This window comes from Aegilops tauschii, chromosome 2, assembly GCF_002575655.3.
Source record: "Aegilops tauschii subsp. strangulata cultivar AL8/78 chromosome 2, Aet v6.0, whole genome shotgun sequence".
Classification (NCBI taxonomy): domain Eukaryota; kingdom Viridiplantae; phylum Streptophyta; class Magnoliopsida; order Poales; family Poaceae; genus Aegilops; species Aegilops tauschii.
The window spans coordinates 143,578,939-143,605,514 of record NC_053036.3 but is presented as its reverse complement, the minus strand read 5'-3'; the positions used below and the strand labels follow the sequence as shown (position 1 = coordinate 143,605,514).

At 47.5% G+C, this 26,576-nt stretch overlaps 2 protein-coding genes across 2 annotated transcripts; one reads left to right on the top strand and one right to left on the bottom strand.

Annotated features, from left to right (window-relative positions):
- The first annotated feature begins 1,436 nt into the window (after positions 1–1,436).
- Positions 1,437–3,194, top strand: LOC109739183 (uncharacterized). Its single transcript, XM_020298269.4, has 5 exons — positions 1,437–2,146; positions 2,238–2,447; positions 2,560–2,625; positions 2,732–2,797; positions 2,892–3,194. Exons 1-5 carry the CDS (start codon positions 1,679–1,681, stop codon positions 2,988–2,990), a joined length of 909 nt encoding a protein of 302 aa, XP_020153858.1. The 5' UTR covers positions 1,437–1,678; the 3' UTR covers positions 2,991–3,194.
- A 17-nt stretch (positions 3,195–3,211) lies between these two features.
- On the bottom strand, positions 3,212–5,873 carry LOC109739182 (uncharacterized). Its single transcript, XM_020298268.2, has 4 exons — positions 5,031–5,873; positions 4,687–4,938; positions 4,502–4,593; positions 3,212–4,411 (listed from the first exon to the last, which is right to left on the bottom strand). The coding sequence occupies exons 1-4, from the start codon at positions 5,871–5,873 to the stop codon at positions 3,652–3,654; spliced, it is 1,947 nt and encodes a 648-aa protein (XP_020153857.1). The 3' UTR covers positions 3,212–3,651.
- Between the last annotated feature and the right edge of the window lie 20,703 nt (positions 5,874–26,576).

Here is a 26,576-nt window from a genome sequence, read left to right as displayed (position 1 = left end):
GAGGAAACTGCCAGGCAAACTTCATGTGGCTGACCGCGGTGGGGAGCTTGGGGAGGATTCACCGTGCCTTCTGTTGCGGTTTGATCTGGCCTTTACTACTTTGATACATTGCCATACATAACCAATTAAGGTCAGAACTACGGTTTTCATTGTGAGAAACTCATGATCTGGCCTTTACTGCTTGAATTTGGCGATAGCAGCGTTAGCGCGCTGTTCCCTTCCTGAAGGCGTTGCTTTTGGAGAACCGTTCTTGCAGTCCTAGTGTTGTAAAGGGTAATCGGTGTGGCAGCTTCGCGTGAATCATTGTTGCTTTTTTTTCCTTTTTCTCTTATATTTTTAATGATTTGTCTATATGCATCCTCGATGTTTAAATATAGCTCTTGATATCATGTCGTTGCTAAGACTCGGTTTAAACAAGTTTGGTCCACTGAGACGGAGACCCACATGTGGCAACGAGGTTTGCTCATGGCGTGCCACCAGTAGATGCCGGTGGAAGAAGACTTCGGCACCACCAAAGATTTGGATCTGTTTTTCAGTTTTCTGTAAGGATGCTTTTGTAAGGGTTTTTTTTTAATACTTTTGTAAGGGTTTTTTTTAATACTTTTGTAAGGGCTTCGGCACCCCCCAAGATTTGGATGTGTTTGGCCAAAAAAAGGTGTATCTTTCTTCAGCATGCAAAGAACTTAATTACATTCATATTTGATCATTGTTGTTTTGTACCTGGTGCAAGATTGGCCACCACTTACAAGTTATTTGATCACTGCTGTTTTGTGTACATACTGCAAGATTGGCCACCACTTACAAGTTATTTGATCACTGCTGTTTTGTGTACATACTGCAAGATTGGCCACCACTTACAAATTATGTGGCTACTGCTATTTTCTTTACATAAAGAATTTGCCACAATCTTAAAACGACATCGCAATGCTATAATTGAACTCACATGCATTTTTAAGAATGAAGGCAGAAATTCTGTTCTCCCCCATGTTGAGGATCTGACAGCTCTTCAAGTTACAGGAAATGGCAGCAACGTAGTAGTGCCTGCAATGCAACCTCCATGGGAAGCACAAGATCACACAAGCATCAACTGGTATCTATCTATCTACTGATCTCAATAACAACCACACGAACTAAATTCCCATAATGATCCTGGCTGCTTCCAACCTCTCGCCTCAACCTCTACCCCTCAGCTCACCACCACCACGGCCACCACTTCCCACGTCCCACAAGACGAGTGATTGTGCAAATGCCAAGCCAATCTCCTCATCACCTCCAACATAAACATATCTTCCCCGGACGATAAACAATATCGGCACACCATCGCGGCATAATTGCGCATGAGGGTCTTGTTTATCCCGTCGATATCAAGATCAAGAATCCGGCAGCAACGCCTCAGCAGCGTCCCCACGGGACGGACGGACGGTTTGACCCTAGAGATAACATTTCTTTCCTTCCAAACAGACAACTTGGTGATGAATGATAAGGTGATTGATGTACATGCTTCCGTACTTTGTCAACAATAGAGGCCAAGCCACCCTGCAGGGCTGCACCCTACAAATACCCTGCACAGACCCACGGCAGAAGCACTCAAGTCAAGGCATTCTCTCTCTAAAGCTAGTATTCTGCCCCTCCCTTGCCTTGAGCGGTTGAGCCTTCCCTTCCAATTCTCCCAGCTGAAATGGAAAGCTCCTACAGTTCAGCCATGCCGATGGAGACCGACATGATGTCGCAGTTCCTCGGAGGCGACCACCACTGCTTCGCCTACGAGCAGCAGGACGAGTCCATGGAGGCAATGGCGGCCATGTTCTTGCCTGGCCTCGACACCGACTCCAACTCCTCCTCCAGTTGCCTCAACTACGACGTGTCTCCACAATGCTGGTCACAGCCCCAGCCTCAGCCAGGCCATAGTTCCAGCGTCACCAGTTTCCTTGATCCGGCACACGGCTACGAGAGCTTTGAGTTCCCGGTGATGGACCCCTTCCCGCATGCCGAATTCCAGTCCCACTGCACCGACATCCCCTACCTAGTCGGCGGCGGCGAGGATCTGAGTCCTCTAGACAGCAACTGTGCACCAGCCGGAGGTGAAGAAGCAGCAAATGATCATACACCTGTGACTAACAAGAGGAAGTCCAGAGCTGCCACCACGGTAAGCTTTAAGAAATTTCAATGGATTGGTCACTTAATTCAGTTGCAATGTTGCTTTGATCCATACTTATCATAATTATGTACCGATGCAGGCATCAAAGAAGGCCAAGAAGGCTGGCAAAAAGGATTTCACCAGCAACGACATCGAAGGCGACGAAACCTATGTCATCGATCCTCAAAGCTCCAGCAGCTGCACCTCAGAAGATGGGGATCTGGATGGCAACGCCAAGTCGAGCTCGAAAAAGACGGGCACCAGAGCCAGCCGTGGAGCAGCAACTGATCCTCAGAGCCTCTATGCAAGGGTAAGTACTCAGCACACGACATCACAAAGTGCAACAAAAAAGATGATAAAGGGTGCATGGTTGATAAATGTTTCTGAATTCTAATGGGTGTAAATTGATATCAATTCTGCAGAAAAGGAGAGAGAGGATCAATGAAAGATTGAAAACCCTGCAGAACTTGGTTCCCAATGGAACAAAGGTAGGTTCCTGTCTGGGATGTATTGGTCTGCAAGGACCTATAATTTGTACCTATATAACTTGGTACGATAAATTGAGGTCTAACTTGGATTAATCTGACCTGACAGGTTGACATCAGTACAATGCTAGAGGAAGCAGTGGAGTATGTTAAGTTTATGCAGCTTCAGATTAAGGTGTGTAACATCAACATCTACATTTCCTTGTCAATCTGACCAAATATTTATCATAACCAAAAGTACTAAATTTTCATCGAACATTTATGTGCAGTTGTTGAGCTCCGACGACATGTGGATGTATGCACCCCTCGCTTACAATGGGATTAACGTCAGCAGTCTTGAGATGCACATCGCTGCTCTGCAAAAATAAATACCACTCTGGAGATGTGGCACTAGCTAACACCGAACTGCATAGGGATTAATTGATTCTGGTCCTTATATATAGTTCCAATCATTATACATGTATAATGTAACTATACTTGTTTTGCTTCATACTTTTCTTGGAATTTCCTGGGAGTTATACAAAGAAGTATCATAATCATGTAAATGATCAAAGGTCACAATGATTTGATTGGCTTCACATTTCAGATCTTTCTTTTTCATGTCACAGGGTTATGATTTGTAACTCTAACTTATTAACTGTGTTGACATTTGAATGTATGCATGACTTCATAACAACACTGGGGAAAAAAGGAAGGCCGGAAGGGCAGAAAATATACAGGGGCACCAGTTACCGCCGGTAATTTTACCACCCAACTATTCAAACAAAATTTGGAAGTCGCTTAAATCCGAGTAAAATTTGCTAAATTTGCACAAACTTCGTTCAAACCGGTATGATTTTCAATGGCCAGTTACCATAACCTCCAGAACACCTCCTTGAATGCCCATTCTTTCTGTGGCTCGAGCTCCCTCAGTCATAGTAGACACTTATTCATGTTACTTGATGTGTGACGATGATCCACTTACATTAACGTCTGAAAAATGTCCATTCTGTCTCTGTCTAGAGCTTACCTAGTTACTGCCACTAGCAACTAATTCTCCTCTTCAGTTACTACACTATTCATGCTCTCTAGCGCTGTCGCAGCATACTGGACATGCCTTAGGAGCGCCCCGTATATCTTCCTCCGAACCCTCTCGCACGCATCGTTCTCCTCCTCCTCGGAAAACACGCAGTCCCTGCTGCTTCTGTCTCCCGGCCCCGGAAGCATCCGCTCGTGCCGCACCACATGGTTGAGCCAGTCGTCCACTCTCTTGAGCTGCTGCAGAAGCCCCGCGACCTGCGAATCGCACGTCGTCGTGTATCCGGCCTCGTTCTCGACGTCGTCCAGGAACTTGTCGATGTACTTGAGGAACCACCGGTTGCATTCCGACCGCAGCGCGACGGCCAGGTCCATGGCGGCACTCAGGTTGCTCCTCGAGGAGGACTTGCTGTTACAGTTGCACTTTGTCTTGGAACAGCAGAGCCGTGGGGTGCCAGGCCTTGATTCAGACGGCGATGGCTTTGCGGATTCAGAGGTGACTCTTGTATGGCTGGAGAGAGGTGAGAGGTCGGCTTCAATGGCTGCTCTGACCCATGAGATGGCGGACTGTTTCCTGTCCAGCGCGGCCTTCATGGCAGCCTTGGCCGAAGCCGAGGAGGTCGAATTGGAACCACCTGACTTGGCTTGACGAAGCCTGGTCTGTGATTGAGCGACGAAGATGGCATGGTCCAGTTCTTGGGAGAAGCGCAAGAACCTGTCGATGAGCTCCTTTGGGTCGTCGTCCTTGTCAGATTGCAGTTCAGAGTATGTACTGCAAAAGGAGGGATCAGACATGAAATGAGTTTGGCTAGTGTCTGTTAAGATTCAGATCAAGTTTGTATGAGCTTTCGATTTTACTCGCCTCAAGCATTTTATCAACTTCTCCGTGGTGGATGCCTCTAGCAGTCCATCAAGCACAGTCTGCAGCGCCATGTCTCTCTGCTTCACTGCCTCCTGCCATTGTTGGAACAGAAATCGCAGGCCGTCTTATCAGCAAACAGAACTTACTTTCTTCAGATAACAGGAACAGAAGACAACAGAATGTACCTTCCCATGCCTCGTTAAGCTCGAGGAGAGCGAGCTCCACAGCACATTGTCCTCGCACCACCGGATCCCGCTCGTCGCACCGGTGCTCCGCGGTGTCCCCGCCGCGCTGGAGCTCTCTCTGGGCGTCTTGCTTGAGGCGTGCGCGCTCCTCTTGGAGAGCACCTTAAATGCCTTCTCGGCTTTCCTTCTCACCGACTCCAGTGGGTCATTCGCCGTGCCGCTCTGGTTTGGGCCTGATCTCCCTGGAGATATCTACAGCATACAAAAATGAAAAATTGATTGAGTTAGAAGGTTGAGTTCTTGGGAAAAAAAATTGGTCACGCAAATTAGAGAAATGGCTTTACACTGTTGCTGCGTCTCCGGGGGGCGACGGGTCTTATGCTGCCGGTGAAATCCCAGTTCCTCCTCGTGGTGGAAATCGACGACGAGACGTCCGACTCGTCCTCGTCATCGTCGACGTCGCTGCTGTTGCCGTCGATGGACGCAGCGCTGATCTTCCTGACCTTCTTCAGGAAATCGGCGCCCCTCCGCTCCCCCTCGCTCCTTCTCACCGGCTTTACCGCCGCCGCGCACGCCTCGGACAGAGTCGTGAACGACCGCGACCTGTGGCCGTGGCCCATCGTGGCAGGGGAGCCGGACTGCCACGCCTTCCTCTCCGGGAGAGGCGGCGTCGGCGAGGGCCTGTGCGGACGCGGGCGCTCAGAGACGACCTCCTTGTCCTTGACCTCGGCGCGGGCGGAGCAGGCATCGGCGTCGACGTCGTCGTCCGTGGAGTCGTGCTGGATGCAGGGGTACCGGCCCGGGAGGACGCGGAAGCTGCGGAGCACGGGAGCTGGGACCGAAGGCATGAGGTGGTCCACCTCGATGACCTGGCCGATGTGGAGGCCGTTTGCGAGGATGAGGTCGTCGTGGTCGGCGTGGAGGGAGACGTAGCAGGAGCGGGACGAGTCGGAGAGGCGGAGGTAGAAGCCCTGGTGGCCCGAGAATGGGTCGGCGCCGGTGAGCGCCGGCGTGATGTTGGTGACCTGGAGCAGGACGCGGCCGTTGGAGCGGGCACGGGAGCGGGAGCGCGGGGTGGGGGCGTCGTCGGTGTCGGAGGGGTCCGGCGGGCGGAGCAGGCGCTGCAGGCTGCCCGGCCGGAGCGCCGGCCGGTGCGGCGAGGGGTACGAGGCCGGCGGTGGCGCCATCTGACGGCGGGGTCGAGATGGGGTGGGGAACGGAGAGGAGAGAGGAAGCCAGCCCGAGATGTTCGGCTGATTGATGGGTCGGGAAGAGCCGAGCAAGGTTTGTGGCGGGCGATGCGGCGGTGAGTTTGAACGGCGGTTCGGCCGAGCACGGGGCCTCAACTGCCTGGACTTGGTATTCGTTAGAGTATTGTTAACATTGGGCCCTTCTATTCCCACCTTCCACAAGATGAAGCCTACAAAAACTTCCAAACGCCAGGCCCAATAGGGATGCGATTGGAGTTTTCTCTACTAAAAAAACTTATAAAAAGGAAAATGCTTCAAAAGAAATTTTATATAAATAATAATAAAGTAAAATAAAAAAGGGGTTGCTATTCACATCTAGATGCAATATATTACCTCACATCTAAGTCTTCAAGCACATGATTAATTGCTATAAGATTGATGTAAACTGTTTTTTTATGTTTTGTTAATTCAGTTATCTCTCATCTAACTCCTTGTCAAGATTCGTGTATTTGGAGTGCTCGTTGTCATTTCGTTTATTTTTATTGCTGGCTAGAAGCGAGCCTGACAACTCGCTTGTGTGCCCCTTTTTTTTTGAGGGGTGAAATCAACTTTATTCATCAAAAGCCACATGAAGTGGGATACGGTTCTGGTTGTAAGGAACGCCAAACCAGACGTGGAGACCAGGACCTCTAGAAAGTGAAAATTTTGCTAAACTATGTGCTTGCACGACACTCAAAAGTAAATTTACATTGAACAGTGGCAGCTTTGAGGTTGATCTCGCTGATTATCGCTCCATATCTCCCTCTAGCGCTTCGACCAATATCTGCCACTACCTGTTTGCAGTCTGATGCAATAATAAAACTTTGGATATTCAAGTCCTCCGCCAAGCACAGCGCCTCGCGGCATGCCAACGCTTCCAGTGACGCTGGGTCCGTGACACCCTCAATAACCAAAGCTGAGGCCCCAAGATAGTTCCCTGCTTCATCTCTACATACTGCAGCCGCTGATCCTCCTTTTCTCGCACGAACACCTGCGTCAACATGTATTTTGCAATATCCAGGAGGTGGCCTCTTTGGGCTCTGGCGCTGTTCACGAGTTGGAGCCCCAGTCTGCCGTGGGCGCCTATTTCCATCATTGACAATGCCAATTTCGTCGATGAACCTGTTGATGAATATATGTGTCTGATGGGGGCTTTGGAAGATTGCCTCGTGAATTGCTTTGTGGCGGGCATGCCAAATTGACCACGTCATGACCGCCAGACGGACAAACTTGTCAGGCGGCAAGCTTTCCATCAAAGTAAACAGCCAGTTTTTAGCATTGGGCTCAGTGGTGGCTATGATTTTATGTGTCAACTCCTCGTCACCCAACGCCCAAACACTCCGCGACGCGGTGCATTCCAGCAACGAGTGTCGCCACGAGTCCTGTACCCCGCAAAAACCACACTGGCTAGAATCTGTCATATGGCGATGCGCCCTTAATTACGTCATTCGTCGGCAGCGACTGCTTGGATAATCTCCATAAAAACATCCCGACCTTGCCCGGAACTTCAGTGTTCCACAATGATTTCCATGCACCTTTCTCCGCCCTAGCACTCGACGGGCCTGCTGTTCCCTCCAGCCAAGCCTCTCTGCGCTGCCTGGTTGTAATGATCATTTTATAAGCTGACTTCACAGAGAAAATACCGTGTTTTTCATAATGCCAAGCCCAAAAGTCTGACATGTTCCGAGTGCACAAAGGAATTCCCAATGTAGTTTCGGCATCCATCGGCATGAAAGTGGAGTGCACCATTTGCCTGTTCCATGATGCCGTAGAAGGAATTGTGAGTTCAGAGACCAATGTAGGCCGATTTTGTGTCAGACACCCATAAGGTCGAAGCATTTCGTCCCTTGGCAGCCAATTATGTGTCCATATATTAGTAGTAGCTCCATTCCCAATTCGTCTAATCAGCCCTTGCTTCAAAATATCCCTGCCCTCCACAATTTCTCTCCATACTTGACTAGGTCGGCCTCCTAGTTCAGCTTCAAGAATGTCAGAGGATGGATAGTAGATGCTCTTCAGAACACGGGCACATAGTGTGTCCGGATTCTGCAGCAGTCGCCACGCTTGTCTTGCCAACATGGCAAGGTTGAAAAGCTCGAAGTCTTTAAACCCCAGCCCCCCCATGTCCTTAGGTTGCGTCATAGATTTCCAGGAGACCCAATGTGGCTTCCGTTTTCCCTCCTTGCTACCCCACCAGAATTTCCTGATGAGCATGTTTAGGTGTTCACACAACCCTCTTGGTAGCTTGAAACATGACATCGAAAAAACTGGCACTGCTTGAGCAACAGACTTAACTAACACTTCCTTGCATGCTGATGACATAGTGCTCTCGATCCACCCCTGAACCTTACTCCACAGACGGTCCTTGAGGTATTTAAAAGCACCGTTCTTAGAGCTACCAACATCTGAGGGCATCCCCAAATACTTCTCATTCAGAGTTTCATTCAGGACATTGAGTATTTCCTTTATTTCCTCCATCACCGAATCTGGCACTCCTTAGCTAAAGAATATTGAAGATTTTGAATAGTTGATGTGTTGCCCAGTTGCCTGACAATAAGTATCCAGAACTTGGTACACCTCGTTAGCCCCCAGCTTGTGTGGCCCTGTTTTGCCGGACAAGACTATGTGGGCTTCTTTCCTCTATGTGGGCTTCTCTGTTGGGTTGCATGTCATGTTTGTTTTCCATTTTCATTTGAGTTGTTGGCCTGATGAGTTCTCTCGCTCTCTCCCATGTCATTTATTTTCCTACGCGGCTAGAGTTACATACGGCTAACCGTAGATCATTGTACAGCTGATTGTACATGCCCTTAGAGATGTGGGGGGGTAGACGGGGAGTCAAATTTTCTTTTATTTTGTTGAGCGTTTTGATTTTCCATGCATTTTTAGCTTGTTTTCTTTAAAAATCCATTACCTACTTCTTTTTTATTTTGTAGATGAATTTGATGAGAATTGGCTATGTCACATCAGAGTTTACTACCACATGATATACTTTGTTGCAAGATCTGTCTGACTCGAACACTGGCGAGAATGCCTAGTTTTTGGGCCGTCTCCGCTTGTCCGTGGCGCGAGGCTGATGTCGTGGTTCTAAGTCTAACAGTAGAATATGGGGGTACGTAGGAGGAGGCGAGATCCTAGCTACGGTGAGATTGTGCATGCAAGATTTACGAGTTCAGGCCCTTCTCGGAGGAAGTAACAGCCCTACGTCTCGGTGCCCGGAGGCGGTCGACTGGATTATGCGTGAAGTTACAGGGGGTGCGAACCCTTGTGCCAGTGGAGGGGGTGGCTTATATAGAGTGCGCCAGGACCCCAGCCCGCCCACGTTACAAGAGGTTCAATGTACATAAAGGTGGGACGTTACTGGTAACGCCAACAATAAAGGCATATAAATGATCATTAAGACTACCGAGTGAACACCTGACCGTTGCCATCCTAAGTGACTTTAGATCTTCTGTACTCCGAGTTGTTTCTGTTATGGTCGAATGATTATATTCTGGTCGAATGGAATTGGGTTATCCGGGTGAAATTCTGTTGGTCGAGTGGGTTGCACTCTGAGGTGATTTCAGTCGGTAGATGCTACTGTGCTTTGAATGTCTTGGACTTTAGGGCAGGTGTCCTTGGGAAGGGTGTCTAGGTCATGCCCATTACCCTACCCTAGGTACATGTCATCGTCATTAGCCCCCGAATGGATCAGGGTCCGAGTGGAGAAGAGGTTGAAGATGATTCTGACCCGAGTTTTATGCTTCGGAGGCATTTTAACTGGGCCGATGAACCGTGCTGGAACTTCAACTTCGTTTTCAGTCGCCTTGATCCATTCAGAGTTTGTCGAGTGAACTTATGTTGATATGCTTCGAGTGTTGGAGCGGCATGAAATCTTTGGCGCGATTGGTTGCACTGCTGTTCCCGGATCTCACGGGATTCGAAATTTGGAGAAGCGCACGGGACGGAGAGCACCGCGGTAAACGGAACGGATTAGACAAGGGGCGCCTCGATTCTCGCGCCGCCTTTTTCGCCACGTATTGAGCGCGTGACTGTTGCGGGATTTGACAGGATCGACCGGGCCCACAAGCCAGCCACCCGGAAGCGGGACTATATAAGTCGTCGGAGTCGATGTGTTCTGCCCAGTGCGCCCCATTCCCCTTCTTCTTCCTCTGCTTCTCCATCGCGCCCGCCTACAATCTCGACACTGCTGCCCTGCTTGAGCGCAGTCCGCTGCGATGGGGAAAGACAAGACAGCGGCCCTGGAGCACGCAAAGAAGGTGACGGCGGCGGCGAAGGGCAAGAAGATGAGTCGGGGGGTCGTCGTCAAGGTCCGGCCTGCCGTCCGGTTGGATCCAGGGTGACTGGATTCGTTCCACGATTCAGAAGGAGGACATGGAGGATTTGGTCGAAGGGGGCCTGATTGCCCACGGATCTTGGAGGCTGCCGGGAAACGAGACCGAGCCGCGGCCGCAGGAGGGTGAGTGCGTCCTCCTCGCGACTCGTGTTGACCGTGGTTTCTCTCTGCCCCCTCATCCTTTTTTCCGGGGTTTCTTGAACTTTTTTGGAGCCCAGCTTCATCACTTTTCCCCCAACACCATCACATATCTCACTGCATTTGTTTCCATGTGTGAGAATTTCCTGGGTTGTCGACCGCACTTGGGTCTCTCCAAACACATCTTTACTTGCCACTCCCAGTCTATGAAAAATGCTAATCCGAGTGATGAGAGGACACACGGATCCAGATGTGCGGAGGTCTAGGGATTCAGATGAGGGGTAGAAATACTTTTCTAGCTATGACTCTTCCCGATTATGTTAGAGGGTGGCAGTCGACCTGGTTTTACTGTAAAGACCAACCGACCCCTGGTCAGTCGACTGGCCTTCCTCCCTTCTCCATGGATCGAGTCCAGCCGCCCTCTCCTTTGAAAGTGACTCCAGAGGTGAATATGCTAGTCGAACGAGTAGTCCAATTAGTCCGTGACGGCGTGACTGGCATGGATTTGCTCGAAGTGTTTCTCAGTCGACGCGTCCAGCCACTCCAGGCCCGCGATCATCCTATGTGGATGTACTCGGGTATTGATGACACCACTCGGATCCACCCGGAGGAAGCCACCGAGGAGATAGTAGAGCAGTGGCTGCAGGGCATTACTGGAAACAAAGACAATCCTAGGGGGTCTAGGAGGGTTCCACCATTTGACGACGCCAATGAACCAGACAAGGTCTGATCTTTTACTGCCGAATGCTTTTTGCTCTGATTTGCAACTGTCTTGAGTCCGACTGATATTTGTGTAATTCTTTGCCTCGCAGATCTATACCGAGATGTACTCTATGCCGAATGGAGAGCAAGTCCAGGAGGGAGAGGCGAGCGGAGGCGAGAGCGCCGACTGGAAATCTGATGACGAGGACGGGGAAGAAAGTGAAGACTCAAGCATCGGCGAAGAAGTCGACTCCCCACCTTGTTCTGAAAGACGCTCCAAGCAAAAGCATGACCCAGCAAGTGTACGAGGCAAAGCAGTCGCTCCAAGTAAGCAGGCATCGAAGCGCGCTCGGACATCTTCTTCCGAGCCGACTGAAAAGGCGTCGAAACAGCCCAAAGTTGCACCTACAAAGCCTCGGAAGGCCCTGCCTAAGATCAAGGTGGATGTTCCCGTCGCTTCTGCGTAAGTATTTTGTTTTGCCTCTTTACTTTTGCATTGTTTGGAAGCTTCTGTATTTCAATCGACTCATTCTTCAGCTTGACCGAGTGAACTCTGAAACGTGTAGTGCTGCTACTTCTGGGACTTCCATTTACAAAGATGACGATGATGAGGAGATGGAGGACGTGGCCACTTCCAAAGCAGGTATGACTCCTGCCATCTTGCCTTTACTTTGTCAATTAGTTTTCACGGTCAACTGAACTCTTGTGGTCGATTCTTTTGCAGCTTCGCAGAATATTATTGAACTTCCAGACGACGATGATGATATGCCTCAGAAGCCCACGGGAAGGAGGGGCAGGACCTCAGGCAGGAGGGTGCCAGCCAACAAGATGCTCCAAACGGCGCCAGTGCTAGAACCAGTGACCCAGCAGTCTGGAGACCTCAATTGCACCTCTGTTACTTTTGTTGATCCTGTGTCGACTGAACGCCCTTCGTCGTCGACTATCCAAGTCCCTGCCTCTTCCGTGCAACTCCATGTCTCAGATCCCCAGGTTGCTGCGACTGTTCCACCAACTCTGCTTTTCATCACCCATCATGTCCCGGAGGACAAGGTGACCGCTGCCAAGGAAGCCATACGCCAGGCAGGCCTTATGATGGAGCAGATGAAGGTGGTGCGTGAGGCCAGCTAGGCTGCCTATGATGCCAGCTTAGCACTCCATACCAACGTCCAGGTTAGCTGATTTCCAACTGATCTTTTTATCTTGATGCTTGTTATGTTAGGATATGCTGCCCGAAAACCTTTAATGTGCATCTATTGTCAGTCTGCACTTTGCATCTATACACCCACTGGGTGTTTTGACTTTTGCCGAGTAGTTTTTCCACTTGAGTCGACTAGGTCGTGTCAAGTGTTTCTTTGAACTAGTGGGGGCACGCAGAGTGCACCCACTGGGTGTAGTCCCCGAGGCCACCGTTGAATGTTTGATTCGGCGGGGGTCTTTGAACAAAATGTCTCTAGACGGTTCTTCCACTCAGTTTGGGCGAAGCATGTCGAGTGGAATCTGGACCAGTGGGGGCACACTAAGTGCACCCACTGGGTGTAGTCCCCGAGACCTTAGTCGACTGCGGGCAGTCGACTGTGGTCTAAGAATAACAGTTGTTGTTGTTGTTTTTTGCGACTGGACGGACCAAGCCGATTGAAATGTCGAACCAGTGGGGGCACGCTAAGTGCACCCACTGGGTGTAGTCCCTGAGACTACTGTTGAATGTTTGATTCGGCAGTAGTCTTAGAACTCTTTTTGTCGTAACAAGTTGAACTTGTACTTTATCGCTCGGAAGCAACCAATTCTTGTTTCTGTCGACTGACTGCAGAGATCTTGTGAGCTCGGGGCTCGATTTACTGACTTGGAGAAGAAACAGATCCAACTCAACCTTGATCTGGGGTTAGCCAAGAAAAACTTGCAGAAGGCTCAAGATGAAGCAGCTGCTATGGGAGGTAACTACTTGTCGACTGCTTGCTTTGTCAGCTTTACTTTTCGCTTCTTGAACCGAGTGACTTCACTTGAACAGATGTGCGTAGTGAAAACAGACAACTCCAAGCCCGTCTAAAGAATGTTATTTCTTTAAAGAAAATGAAGCAGGCGCTGGAGCAGAAGGATCTTGATCTTGCCGCAGCTCAGAAGACGGGGCGGGAGAGAACTGAACTTGCCGACAAGAAGCTGGCTTCAGTCGATAAGTTAGAAGAAGAAAACGCCAAATTGAAGACTATCATCAATGAAGCCAACAAAGAAGTCGTGCAACTGAAGAAGGACAAGGTGACAATGACTGACAAAGTTGAAGACCTCACTCGGAAGAGAGACGAGCTGGAAATTTATCTGGGGGGACTTGCCAAGAAGCTGTTCGTTATGCTTGAAGGTATTTTTCCTTGTTCGACTGATTCGTTATTGCTGACTCGCCTTACGACTGTCGACTCATCATTTCTCTGCATGCGCAGAATTCTGTCAAAACTTCGAGGAAGAGCTGGGAGGATTGAGACGAGTTTGGACCCCATTAACTCCCCTGTCAAGGATGAAGCTGCCATGAATGTGCTCCGACTGGAATCTCGTCTTGCCAGTGCCATGGACTACATTGCCCAACTGAAGGTGGCGGTGTCACGGATCGACACGGTGCTCTGGCCAAGGGTGACATTTCAGAATGACCTCGAGTTTATGATGACTCGACTTAACGAGATCCCCGATCGAGTGCAGGAATGGAAGAAATCATCCGCCCGATGCGGTGCTGATGTAGCCCTGTATCTGGTTCACGTCCACTGCAAAGAGGTCAAGGAGGAGAAACTTGCAGCACTCAAGGTTGCCAATACTAAGGAGCTCAACTTTCAGTCCTTCATGGAGACCTTCATCGAAGCCGCTACTCGTATTGCAGACAGAATCGACCTGGACGAGTTCGTCGAGCCTGCCAGCCCTCCTCCTGCGGAGTGAACAAACTTTATGCCCTAATTAAATTTTCCTCGGAATGCCGAGTGATTTTGTAATCGTTAAACTCCTTCGGGCCTGATGCCCGAGCACTTTTATCTGCGGTTCGGAACCTCGTGGGATTTATCTGGACTTGATTTTGTCTTTGCTGCCTTTGAATCTCTTGACTCCGAGTGAAACTAGATTCTTCACTTGGAACTGCCATTGGATCTGTGTCACAGGTTGTGGGCACGAGTATTGGGTGCTACATACGACATGTACCTCGTCGTCCTTGCGGACCTGGATGGAGCGCACATTATACTTGTGACGCAGCTCCGTCGAGTGGGTCATGGACAAGAGCACTAGGTGTTGTGCATGACCTGTACCTCGCCGTCCTTGCGGACCAGGATGGAGCGCACGTTATACTTGTGACGCAGCTCCGTCGAGTGGGTCATGGACAAGAGCACTAGGTGCCTTGCACGACCTGCACCTCGTTGTCCTTGCGGATCAGGATGGAGCGCACGTTGTACTTGTGATTCGACCACTAGGAATGGTTTAAAACTTAGGCGAGTACGGGACTGCAGCTAAGCCCCCCGAGTGAGAGGGTTGCTCTTCGCTCGGTAGGATTTTTCAAACTTAGGCGAGTACGAGACTACAGCTAAGCCCCCGCGTGAGAGGGTTCTCTTCACTCGGTAGGATTTTTCAAACTTAGGCAAGTACGGGACTGCAGCTAAGCCTCCGAGTGAGAGGGTTGCTCTTCACTCGGTAGGATTTTTCAAACTTAGGCGAGTACGGGACTGCAGCTAAGCCCCCGAGTGAGAGGGTTGCTCTTCACTCGGTAGGATTTTTCAAACTTAAGCGAGTACGAGACTGCAGCTAAGCCCCCAAGTGAGAGGGTTGCTCTTAACTCGGTAGGATTTTTCAAACTTAGGCGAGTACGGGACTGCAGCTAAGCCTCCGAGTGAGAGGGTTGATCTTCACTCGGTAGGATTTTTCAAACTTAGGCGATTACGGGACTGCAGCTAAGCCTCCGAGTGAGAGGGTTGCTCTTCACTCAGTAGGATTTTTCAAACTTAGGCGAGTACGGGACTGCAGCTAAGCCTCCGAGTGAGAGGGTTGCTCTTCACTCAGTAGGATTTTTCAAACTTAGGCGAGTACGGGACTGTAGCTAAGCCTCCGAGTGAGAGGGTTGCTCTTCACTCGGTAGGATTTTTCAAACTTAGGCGAGTACGGGACTGCAGCTAAGCCCCGGGTGAGAGGGTTGCTCTTCACTCGGTAGGATTTTTCAAACTTAGGCGAGTACGGGACTGCAGCTAAGCCTCCGAGTGAGAGGGTTGCTCTTCACTCAGTAGGATTTTTCAAACTTAGGCGAGTACGGGACTGCAAGTAAGCCTCCGAGTGAGAGGGTTGCTCTTCACTCAGTAGGATTTTTCAAACTTAGGCGAATCAGGTTCCTGGCTAAGCCCCGAGTGGGAGGATTGCTCTCCACTCGAAGTAGTTTTTGATACTTAGGCGAATCAGGTTCGCAGCTAAGCCACCCACTGGGGATTTGGACACATTTATTGATGGGATAACAATCATTAAGATATTACAAAACTCTTGTCTTTGATAAGCAAACCGAACGATTCTTATTACAACTTGTCAACTCGAGTGTTTAAGTGCAAAAATGGTGGAGCAGCTTGATGTCTACTACGCAACCTTCTTCTTGTAGACGTTGTTGGGCCTCCAAGTGCAGAGGTTTGTAGGACAGTAGCAAATTTCCCTCAAGTGGATGACCTAAGGTTTATCAATCCGTGAGAGGCGTAGGTTGAAGATGGTCTCTCTCAAACAACCCTGCAATCAAATAACAAACAGTCTCTTGTGTCCCCAACACACCCAATACAACGGTAAATTGTATAGGTGCACTAGTTCGGCGAAGAGATGGTGATACAAGTGCAATATGGATGGTAGATATAGGTTTTTGTAATCTGAAAATATAAAAACAGCAAGGTAACTAGTGATAAAAGTGAGCACAAACGGTATTGCAATGCTAGGAAACAAGGCCTAGGGTTCATACTTTCACTAGTGCAAGTTCTCTCAACAATAATAACATAATTGGATCATATAACTATCCCTCAACATGCAACAAAGAGTCACTCCAAAGTCACTAATAGCGGAGAACAAACGAAGAGATTATGGTAGGGTACGAAACCACCTCAAAGTTATTCTTTCCGATCAATCCATTGGGCTATTCCTATAAGTGTCACAAACAGCCCTAGAGTCCGTAGTAAAATAACACCTTAAGACACACATCAACAAAAACCCTAATGTCACCTAGATACTCCAATGTCACCTCAAGTATCCGTGGGTATGATTATACGATATGCATCACACAATCTATGATTCATCTATTCAACCAACACATAGAACCTCAAAGAGTGCCCCAAAGTTTCTACCGGAGAGTCAAGATGAAAAGATGTGCCAACCCCTATGCATAGGTTCATGGGCGGAACCCGCAAGTTGATCACCGAAACATATATCAAGTGAATCAATAGAATAACCCATTGTCACCATGGTTATCCCACGCAAGACCTACATCAAGTGTTCTCAAATCATTAAAGACTCAATCCGATAAGATTACTTCAAAGGGAAAACTCAATTCATTACAAGAGAGTAGAGGGGGAGAAGCAACATAAGATCCAACTATAATAGCAAAGCTCGCGATACATCAAGATCGTGCCAAATCAAGAACACGAGAGAGAGAGAGATCAAACACATAGCTACTGGTACATACCCTCAGCCCCGAGGGTGAACTACTCCCTCCTCGTCATGGAGAGCATCGGGATGATGAAGATGGCCACCAGTGAGGGTTCCCCCCTCCGGCAGGGTGCCGGAACAGGGTCCCGATTGGTTTTTGGTGGCTACAGACGCTTGCGGCGGCGGAACTCCCAATCTATTTTGTTCCCCGATCGTTTTAGGGTATATGGATATATATAGGCGGCAGAAATACGTCAGGGGAGCCACGAGGGTGGAGGGCGCGCCCTAGGGGGGTGGGCGCGCCCCCTACCTCGTGGCTTCCTCGTTTCTTTCCTGACGTGCACTCGAAGTCTATCTGGTTGCTTTCCTTCCAAAAATAACTTCTCCAGAAGGTTTCATTCCGTTTCAACTCCGTTTGATATTCCTTTTCTTCGAAACACTGAAACTAGGGAAAAAACAGGAACTGGCACTGGGCTCTTGGTCAATAGGTTAGTCCCAAAAAATAATATAAAAGTGTAAAATAAAGCCCATAAAGCATCCAAGATGGATAATATAATAGCATGAATACTTCATAAATCATAGATACGTTGGAGAGTATCAGCATCCCCAAGCTTAATTCCTGCTCGTCCTCGAGTAGGTAAATGATAAAAGAAAGAATTTATGAAGTGTGAATGCTAGTAGGTGCATAAGTTTGATCAATGATAATTTCAATCACCTTTTCTAGCATCATTATATGTCATAACAGTAGCTCAACTCATAGAACTTTTCATGATCAAGTAACAAGCTATTCACATGTTAAAGTATAGATCATAAACTTTCTTGAAAACTAACAAACTATGTTCTCAGTCATCAAACAATTGCAATTCATCTTATTTTCAGGAAGAGTCTATGTCAGAGCTTTGATTCAGCAAACTTCACATACTCAACTATCATTTAGTCTTCCATGATTGCTACCACTCAAAGCATATTTTTAGAACAAATAGTATTCATCGAACACAGAGAAAGATAGGGGCTTAGTGTTTCGCCTCCCAACCTTTTACCTCAAGGGTAATGTCAACAATAATAATTCATGCTCAAATATATTTGAATGGCCATATATGCCTAGATATTTCCATCACATGATGCTTGCCAACTAAAGAGTAGGTTGGAATGAGAAGGAATACTACTGACTCTTGCATAAAAGTAAAAGATAGGCCCTTTGCAGAGGGAAGCAGGGATTTGCAGAGGTGCCAGAGCTCGGAGCAAAAACAGAGATGAAAATAATTTTGAGAGGTATGCTTTCATTGTCAACATAACGACCAAGAGTTCCCAATATCTTCCATACTACATACATTATAGGCGGTTCCCAAACAGAAAGGTAAAGATTTTTACTCCCCCTCCACCAGCAATCATCAATCCATGGCTTGCCCGAAACAACGGGTGCCTCCAACTAATGTCAAACCTGGGGGAGTTTTGTTTGCAATTATTTTTTATTGGATTTCGATCTTTTGATCATGGGACTGGGCATCCCAGTTACCAGCCATTTTCTCATGAATGATGAGCGGAGTCCACTCATCGTGAGAATAACCCACCTAGCATGGAAGATACTGCTAACCCGTAGTCGATACATGAGCGATTCGGGCATACAAAACAGATTATTATTTGAAGATTTAGAGTTTGACACATGCAAATTTACTTGGAACGGCAGGTAAATACCGCATATAGGTAGATATGGTGGACACTCATGGAAGAAACTTGGTTCAAGGGATTTGGATGCACAATCAGTATTCCCGCTTAGTACAGATATTTTGGCTAGCAAAGGATTCTACATAGCAAGCACCACATGTTAGAGGATCCATAACAATATAACTTCTATACAAATATACCCAAGCATAACTCATTATGTTGTCTTCCTTGTCCAACTTCAACTAATTTGCTCAGGTTTGAAAATAATTAATGGGTATCACAATCATAGAAGATGTCCAAGATAGTATTATATGTGAAATCTCTCATCCTTCAATATTCTTTCATGAATTGTTCAAGTGACCAATACAATGTTTGCTAACCTTCAATAAATTTACCACCTCTAATTCTTATATGTGAAGGCATTACTCCCCATGGGATAAGCATATGAAACATATATAATTTCAGATTTATGACATTCAAATCATTCAACCATTTACTCATAGGATATAAGTGAAGCACACGAGTAAATGACAAACTACTCCAAAAAGATATAAGTGAAGATCAATGAGTAGTTAGATAATTATGTAGCTATGTGAAGACTCTCTCTCATTTAAGAATTTCAGATCTTGATACTTTATTCAAACAGCAAACAAAACAGAATAAAATGACATGACGCTCCAAGCAAAACACATATCATGTGGTGAATAAAAATATAGCTCCAAGTAAAGTTACCGATGAACGAAGACGAAAGAGGGGATGCCATCCGGGGCATCCCCAAGCTTAGACGCTTGGCTATCCTTGAATATTACCTTGGGGTGCCTTGGGCATCCCCAAGCTTAAGCTCTTGCCACTCCTTATTCCATAGTCCATTGAATCTTTACCCAAAACTTGAAAACTTCACAACACAAAACTTAACAGAAAATCTCGTGAGCTCCGTTAGCGAAAGAAAACAAAACACCAGTTCAAGGTACTGTAATGAACTTATTCTTTATTTATATTGGTGTTAAACCTACTGTATTCCAACTTCTCTATGGTTTGTAAACTATTTTACTAGCCATAGATTCATCAAAATAAGCAAACAACACACGAAAAACAGAATCTGTCAAAAACAGAACAGTCTGTAGTAATATGTAACTAACGCAAACTTCTGGAACTCCAAAAATTCTAAAATAAATTGGTGGACCTGAGGAATTTGTATATTAATCATCTGCAAAAATAATCAACTAAATATCACTCTCCAGTAAAAAGTTGAAGCAAATCTCGTGAGCGCTAAAGTTTCTGTTTTTTACAGCATGATCATAAAGACTTCACCCAAGTCTTCCCAAAGGTTCTACTTGGCACAAACACTAATTAAAACATGAAAAAAAAATCTAACCATAAGCTAGATGGATTATTTATTCCTAAACAGAACCAAAAATCAAGAAAGTAAAATAAAATTGGGTTGCCTCCCAACAAGCGCTTTTCTTTAATGCCTTTTCTAGCTAGGCATGATGATGACAATGATGCTCACATAAGAAATAAGAATTGAAATATAATGGGAGCATCATGAAGCATATGACTAGCACATTTAAGCCTAACCCACTTCCTATGCATAGGGATTTTGTGAGCAAAAAACTTATGGGAACAAGAATCAACTTGCATAGGAAGGTAAAACAAGCATTAACTTTAAAATTTTAAGCACATAGAGAGGAAACTTGATATTATTGCAATTCCTACAAGCATATATTCCTCCCTCATAATAATTTTCAGTAGCATCATGAATGAATTCAACAATATAACCAGCACCTAAAGCATTCTTTTCATGATCTACTTGCATAGAAATTTTACTACTCTCCACATAAGCAAAATTCTTCTCATTCGGGATAATGGGAGTATCATAAGAGACTTGAATACTATAAATTGTTTCAACATTAAAAGAGTAATGTTCATAAAAAGGGTAATCATAATCATAACAAGTTTTATAAATATAATCATCACTACTTTTTATAGCATAAGTTTCATCACAATAAGCATCATAAGTAGCAACTTTGTTCTCATCATAATCGATTGAAACCTCTTCCAAGATAGTGGACTCATCACTAAATAAAGTCATGACCTCTCCAAATCTACTTTCATAAATATTATAAGATTCAACATCCTCCAAAATAGTGGGATCACTACTTCCTAAAGTTGACACTCTTCCAAACCCACTTTCAACAATATAATCTTCATAGGTAGAAAGCATGCTATCATCATAACAACTTTGCATATCGAAACTTGGGAGACTAAAAATATCATCTTCATTAAACGTAGCATCCCCAAGCTTGGGACAAACATTAATCGCAGCAAATATATTCTCAAAAACATCATCTTCATCAAACATAGCATCCCCAATCTTGGGCCTTTTCATATCATAAGCATAATCACTCTCATCATTAATAGTATGGATAACACCAATAGTATAGCAATTATCATATTCTTCCAAGCACCCCCCTGCCTCGTGCCCTCGTTGATTCCCTGACGTTCACTCCAAGTCCTCTGGATTGCTTCTGTTCCAAAAATAACTTTCCCGAAGGTTTCATTCCGTTTGGACTCTATTTGATATTCCTTTTCTGCGAAACACTGAAACAAGGGAAAAACTGGCACTGGGCTCTGGGTTAATAGGTTAGTCCCAAAAATAATATAAAAGTGTATAATAAAGCCCATAAACATCCAAAACAGATAATATAATAGCATGGAACAATCAAAAATTATAGATACGTTGGAGACGTATCACAGCTCCGCATTCCAAGCACGTGGCTCGTCCTTCTTCTGTTCCACATTGAAGAGGTGATATGCTCCATTGTGGAGCACCTTGGTGATGATGAAGGGACCTTCCCAAGTAGGAGCAAGCTTGTGAGGCCGTTGCTGATCCACTCGGATCACAAGGTCTCCTTCCTGAAATGCTCAACCTCGCACGTTTCTAGCATGGAATCAACGGAGGTCTTGCTGATAAATGGTCGACCGGATCAAGGCCATCTCTCTTTCTTCTTCCAGAAGGTCAACAACATCTTGTCGTGCCTGTTCTGCTTCAGCTTCTGAAAAAGTTCTACTCGGGGCGCATTGTGAAGCAAATCACTCGGCGGCACGGCTTCAGCCCCATAGACCATGAAGAAAGGGTCCGACCAGTCAATCGATTCGGTGTTGTTCTCAATCCCTAAAGGACTGATGGTAACTTGTCCACCCAAGCGCCAGCCGCATGCTTGAGGTCACGCATCAACCAGGGTTTCAGCCCTTGGAGGATCAAACCATTTGCTCTCTCTGCCTGCCCATTCAACTGTGGATGCGCGACAGACGCGTAGTCGACCCGAGTTCCTTGGGAGGCGCAGAATGCTCTGAACTCCTCAGAATCAAAGTTGGAGTCATTATCCGTGATAATGCTGTGAGGGACTCCATATCTGAATGTCAGCTCTCTGATGAAACTGATGGTAGTGCCTGAATCGAGATTCTTGATGGGCTTGGCTTCGATCCATTTAGTGAACTTGTCGACTGCTACAAGCAAATGAGTGAAACCACTTCTGCCGGTCCTCAGGGGTCCAACCATATCCAATCCCCAAACAGCAAATGGCCAGACGAGTGGAATGGTCTTCAAGGCTAATGCAGGCTTGTGGGACATGTTGGAGTAGAACTGACAGCCTTCACATTTGTCGACTATATCCTTTGCCATCTCATTTGCTCGTGGCCAATAGAATCCCGCTCGGTATGCTTTGGCCATGATGGTTCGAGAGGACGCATGGTGACCACAGGTCCCCGAGTGGATATCATTTAGTATAATTCGACCTTCTTCTGGCGTGATGCATCGCTGAGCAACTCCAGTAACACTCTCTCTGAAAAGCCGTCCACCTATCACGGTGAAGGCTTTGGATCGACGGACAATCTGATGGGCCTCATCTTCATCTTCCGGAAGCTCTTTTCTGAGCAGGTATGCAATATATGGCACCGTCCAATTGGGGGTGACGACCAAAACCTCCATGATGAGGTCGACCACGGCTGGGATTTCGACTTCAGTCGGATCAGTAGAACCTTTCGGTTGGAGGGGCTCTTCTATGAAAGGATCTTCTTGAACTGACGGGGTGTGAAGATGCTCCAAAAACACATTGCTGGGAATGGGCTCCCGCTTGGAACCTATCTTTGCCAAGTCGTCAGCTGCTTGATTCTTGAGTCGAGGTATGTGGTGGAGCTCTAACCCTTCAAACCTCTTTTCCAACTTTCTCACTGCATTGCAATAGCCAATCATAGCTAGGCTCCTGATGTCCCACTCCTTCATCACTTGATTGAACACCAAATCTGAGCCGCCATAAACCATTAGGCGACGGACGCCGAGTGAAATGGCCATACGCAACCCATACAGAAGTGCCTCATATTCAGCTTCATTGTTTGAGGAATCAAAGTGAATCTGGAGAACATAACTGAGTTTGTCACCTCGCGGGGATACCTGGACTACCCCAGCACCAGAACCATTCAGCATCTTGGATCCATCAAAGAACATAGTCCAATGTTCCGAGTGGATCTGAGTCGGCTGTTGCTGTTCACTCCACTCGGAGAGGAAATCTGCTATTGCTTGTGACTTGATTGCTTTCTTTGCCTCAAACTTGATATCCAACGGAAGAAGTTCAATCGACCACTTCGCCACTTGACCAGTTGCATCTCTATTGTTCAAAATTTCTGACAGTGGAGCATCACTGACGACTGAAACCGAGTGATCTGAGAAGTAGTGTGCAACTTTCTTTGTAGTCAAATAGATTCCATAAACAAGCTTCTGATAATGCGGATATCTCTGCTTGGATGGAGTCAAGACTTCAGAAATATAGTACACTGGGCGCTGAACTTTATAGGCTTTGCCTTCTTCTTCCCGCTCGACCGTGAGCACTGTACTGACAACTTGTCCAGTGGCTGCAATATAAAGCAGTAAAGGCTCTTTGCTGATTGGGGCAGCGAGCACCGACTGGGTGGAAAGCAGGGCTTTGAGCTCTGCAAACGCTGCGTCAGCTTCAGGAGTCCACTCGAACTTGCCAGATTTCTTCATCAGTCGGTAAAGAGGCAATGCCTTTTCACCGAGACGAGAGATGAATCGACTCAAAGTGGCCAAACAACCAGTAAGCTTCTGAATGTCATGCACATGCACAGGGCACTTCATTCGGAGGATTGCACCAACTTTCTCTGGGTTTGCATCGATCCCTCGTTCAGAAACGAGGAAACCGAGTAACTTTCCACCTGGGACTCCGAATGTGCACTTCGACGGATTAAGCTTGATATCATATCTCCTCGGGTTGGCAAAGGTTTCAGCAAGGTCAGTCAGCAGGTCGGAACCTTTATGCGACTTAACCACGATGTCATCCATATCTGCTTCCACATTCCGACTGATTTGAGTGAGCAGGCACTTCTGAATCATGCACATAAATGTGGCACCGGCATTCTTGAGACCAAAGGGCATGCTAACATAGCAAAAGCACCTGAATGGGGTGATAAAAGCTGTTTTTATTTCGTCAGGTCCATACAGTCAGATCTGATGGTACCCAGAATAAGCGTCCAAAAAGGACAAACGCTCGCATCCCGCAGTCGAGTCGACAATTTGATCGATGCGGGGCAGAGGGAAATGATTTTTCGGGCAGGCCCGATTGATATGCTTGAAGTCGATGCACATGCGAAGTGAATCGTCCTTCTTGGGGACCATGAGGACATTGGAGAGCCACTCGGAGTGGTATATCTCTCGGATGAACTCAGCTGCCAGAAGCCGAGCCACCTCCTCGCCAATGGCCTTCCTCTTCTCCACGGCGGACCGACGGAGATGCTCTTTGACAGGTTTTGCTTTCGGGTCGACTCGCAAATGGTGCTCAGCCAGATCCCTGGGTACACCTGGCATGTCAGAAGGCTTCCATGCAAAGATGTCCCAGTTCTCACGGAGGAACTGGATGAGCGCTTCTTCCTATTTGCTGTCGAGTGTTGTTGAAATATGAGTTGGAGTAGCATTGGGATCGGTCGGGTGAATGTGAACTGGCTTCGTTTCGCCAGACGACTGAAATGCAGACTCTGAAGCAGGCTTCTTGGCACGTAACAAATCACTCGGATCTGCGTTCTTCTGATATTCTTGCATTTCCACTGCTGCCATTTGTTCATCAGCGATCTTTGAGCCCCTCTGGAGGCACTCTTCCGCTCCTGCCGATTACCAGTGACTGTGATCACGCCCTTGGGACCAGGCATCTTCAGCTTGAGGTATACATAAGATGGTCGAGCCATGAAACGGGCATATGCAGGTCTGCCCAGAATAGCATGATAGGCACTATGAAAATGCACAACCTCAAATGTCAACTTTTCTTTGCGGTAATTTTTCGAATCACCGAAAGCCACGTCAAGAGTGATCTGGCCGAGTGAATCGGCTTTCTTCCCAGGGATGACGCCGTGGAACCGCATGTTGCTCTCACTGCGCTTGGACATCGGAATGCCCATCCCCCTGAGGGTCTCAGCATACAAAATTCAAGCCACTGCCACCATCCATCAGTAGTTTGGTCAGTCGGGTGCCCCCAACGACTGGGTCGACCACCAACGCTTGCCTCCCGGGGGTGGCTACATGTGCTGGGTGATCGGACTGGTCGAATGTGATAGGAGTCTTTGACCACTTCAAATAAGTTGTTGTTGCCGGAGCAACCATGTTTACCTCTCTGTTTATGACTTTCAGTCGACTATTGCTCTCGACGTCAGCAAAAATCACTAAGGTGGAATTGACATTAGGGAAACCATCATCCTCCTCTTTGTCTTCATCCTTATCAGATTCCTTCTCTTTCTCACTGGGCTGGTTCTCTCGGAACTGCTGAATAAGGAGTCGACACTGTCGAGTGGTATGCTTGGGATAAATCAGGTTCCCATCTTCATCCTTCTTGGTGTGTATATGACACGGCAAATCAAGCACATCATTTCCGGCTTGATCCTTCACCTTCTTGGGGATCCAGGGCCCCTTAGGCTTCCCCGTGAATTTTCCTTGGGTCACAACTGCGGCCTCTCCAGGGCCTGCTGGCTCGGCTTTGCGCTTCTGTTTCTGACTGAAATTACCTCCTCTGGTGTCATGGGCGAATGGTTTGCTCTTGCCACTGCGGAGTCGGTCCTCTTCCTCGCCGTTTGCATACTGAGTGGCTATCTCCATCATTCGGGTCAGAGTCATATCTCCTGTCCGACCGAATTTCAGATTAAGCTCTCTGTACCGAACGCCCTCCTTGAAGGCGCAAACTGCTTGGTGCTGAGACACATTTTCCACTATGTGATGTAAAGTGGTCCACCTCTAGATGTAATCCCTCAAGGTTTCATTCGGTTTCTGTACACAATGTTGTAGTTCGGCCAATCCTGCAGGCCGTTTACAAGTGCCTCCAAATGTCCTGACAAACACTCGGGCTAACTCTTCCCAACTGAATATGCTGCCAGGAGCTAACTAATTCAACCAAGCTCTGGCTGAGCCTTCTAACATCAGAGGAAGATGTTTCATAGCTACCTCATCATTACCGCCACCAATCTGCACAGCCACTCGGTAATCTTCCAGCCAAGTGTTACGCTTCGACTCACCAGTGAACTTGCTCACTCCCGTAGCCAACCTGAAGTTGGGAGGGATTTCTGCAGCTCTCATGGCTCTGCTGAAACACTCAGGTCCGGAGACATGAACCCTGCTGTCAGTCGGTCGATCTCTGTCGAGTCCTTCTCTGTGTGCTCTGTTCCTGTCGACCAGACCTTGAACGAGGATTGACCTCGCATCGAACCCTGGCTCTCTTGGGTCAACTGGGACCCTCCGCTCATCGCTGTATGGGCGCCTTTCACCATACTGCCGGGGCGCGTATGATCCGCCCCTCGGAGGGGGCGTAGGCACTCGACGGCGGTCATCACGGCCGAGTCGGTGCTCATACTGCTCATGATTCCGACCCAGAGACTGTTCCTGGCGGTGTCCACGCCCTTCACGCTGCAGAGGTGATCTTGGGCTGTGAGCTGACTGTACTGTGTCTGCTACCACGGACCTGCTGTGGATCTTGTTGCGATACTGTGAAACGGCTGTGTTCTGTTCACCAGCTGCTCTAAGCCGCGCTCGGATCTGCATCAAGCCTCTTCCAGCCTTGGATTGGGATGGCTGAATCGACTCTGCTATACGGGTTGCAGCTGCAAGATTCTGAATTGGAGTGCGGTATACCTGGGTTCAGGTGGGAACC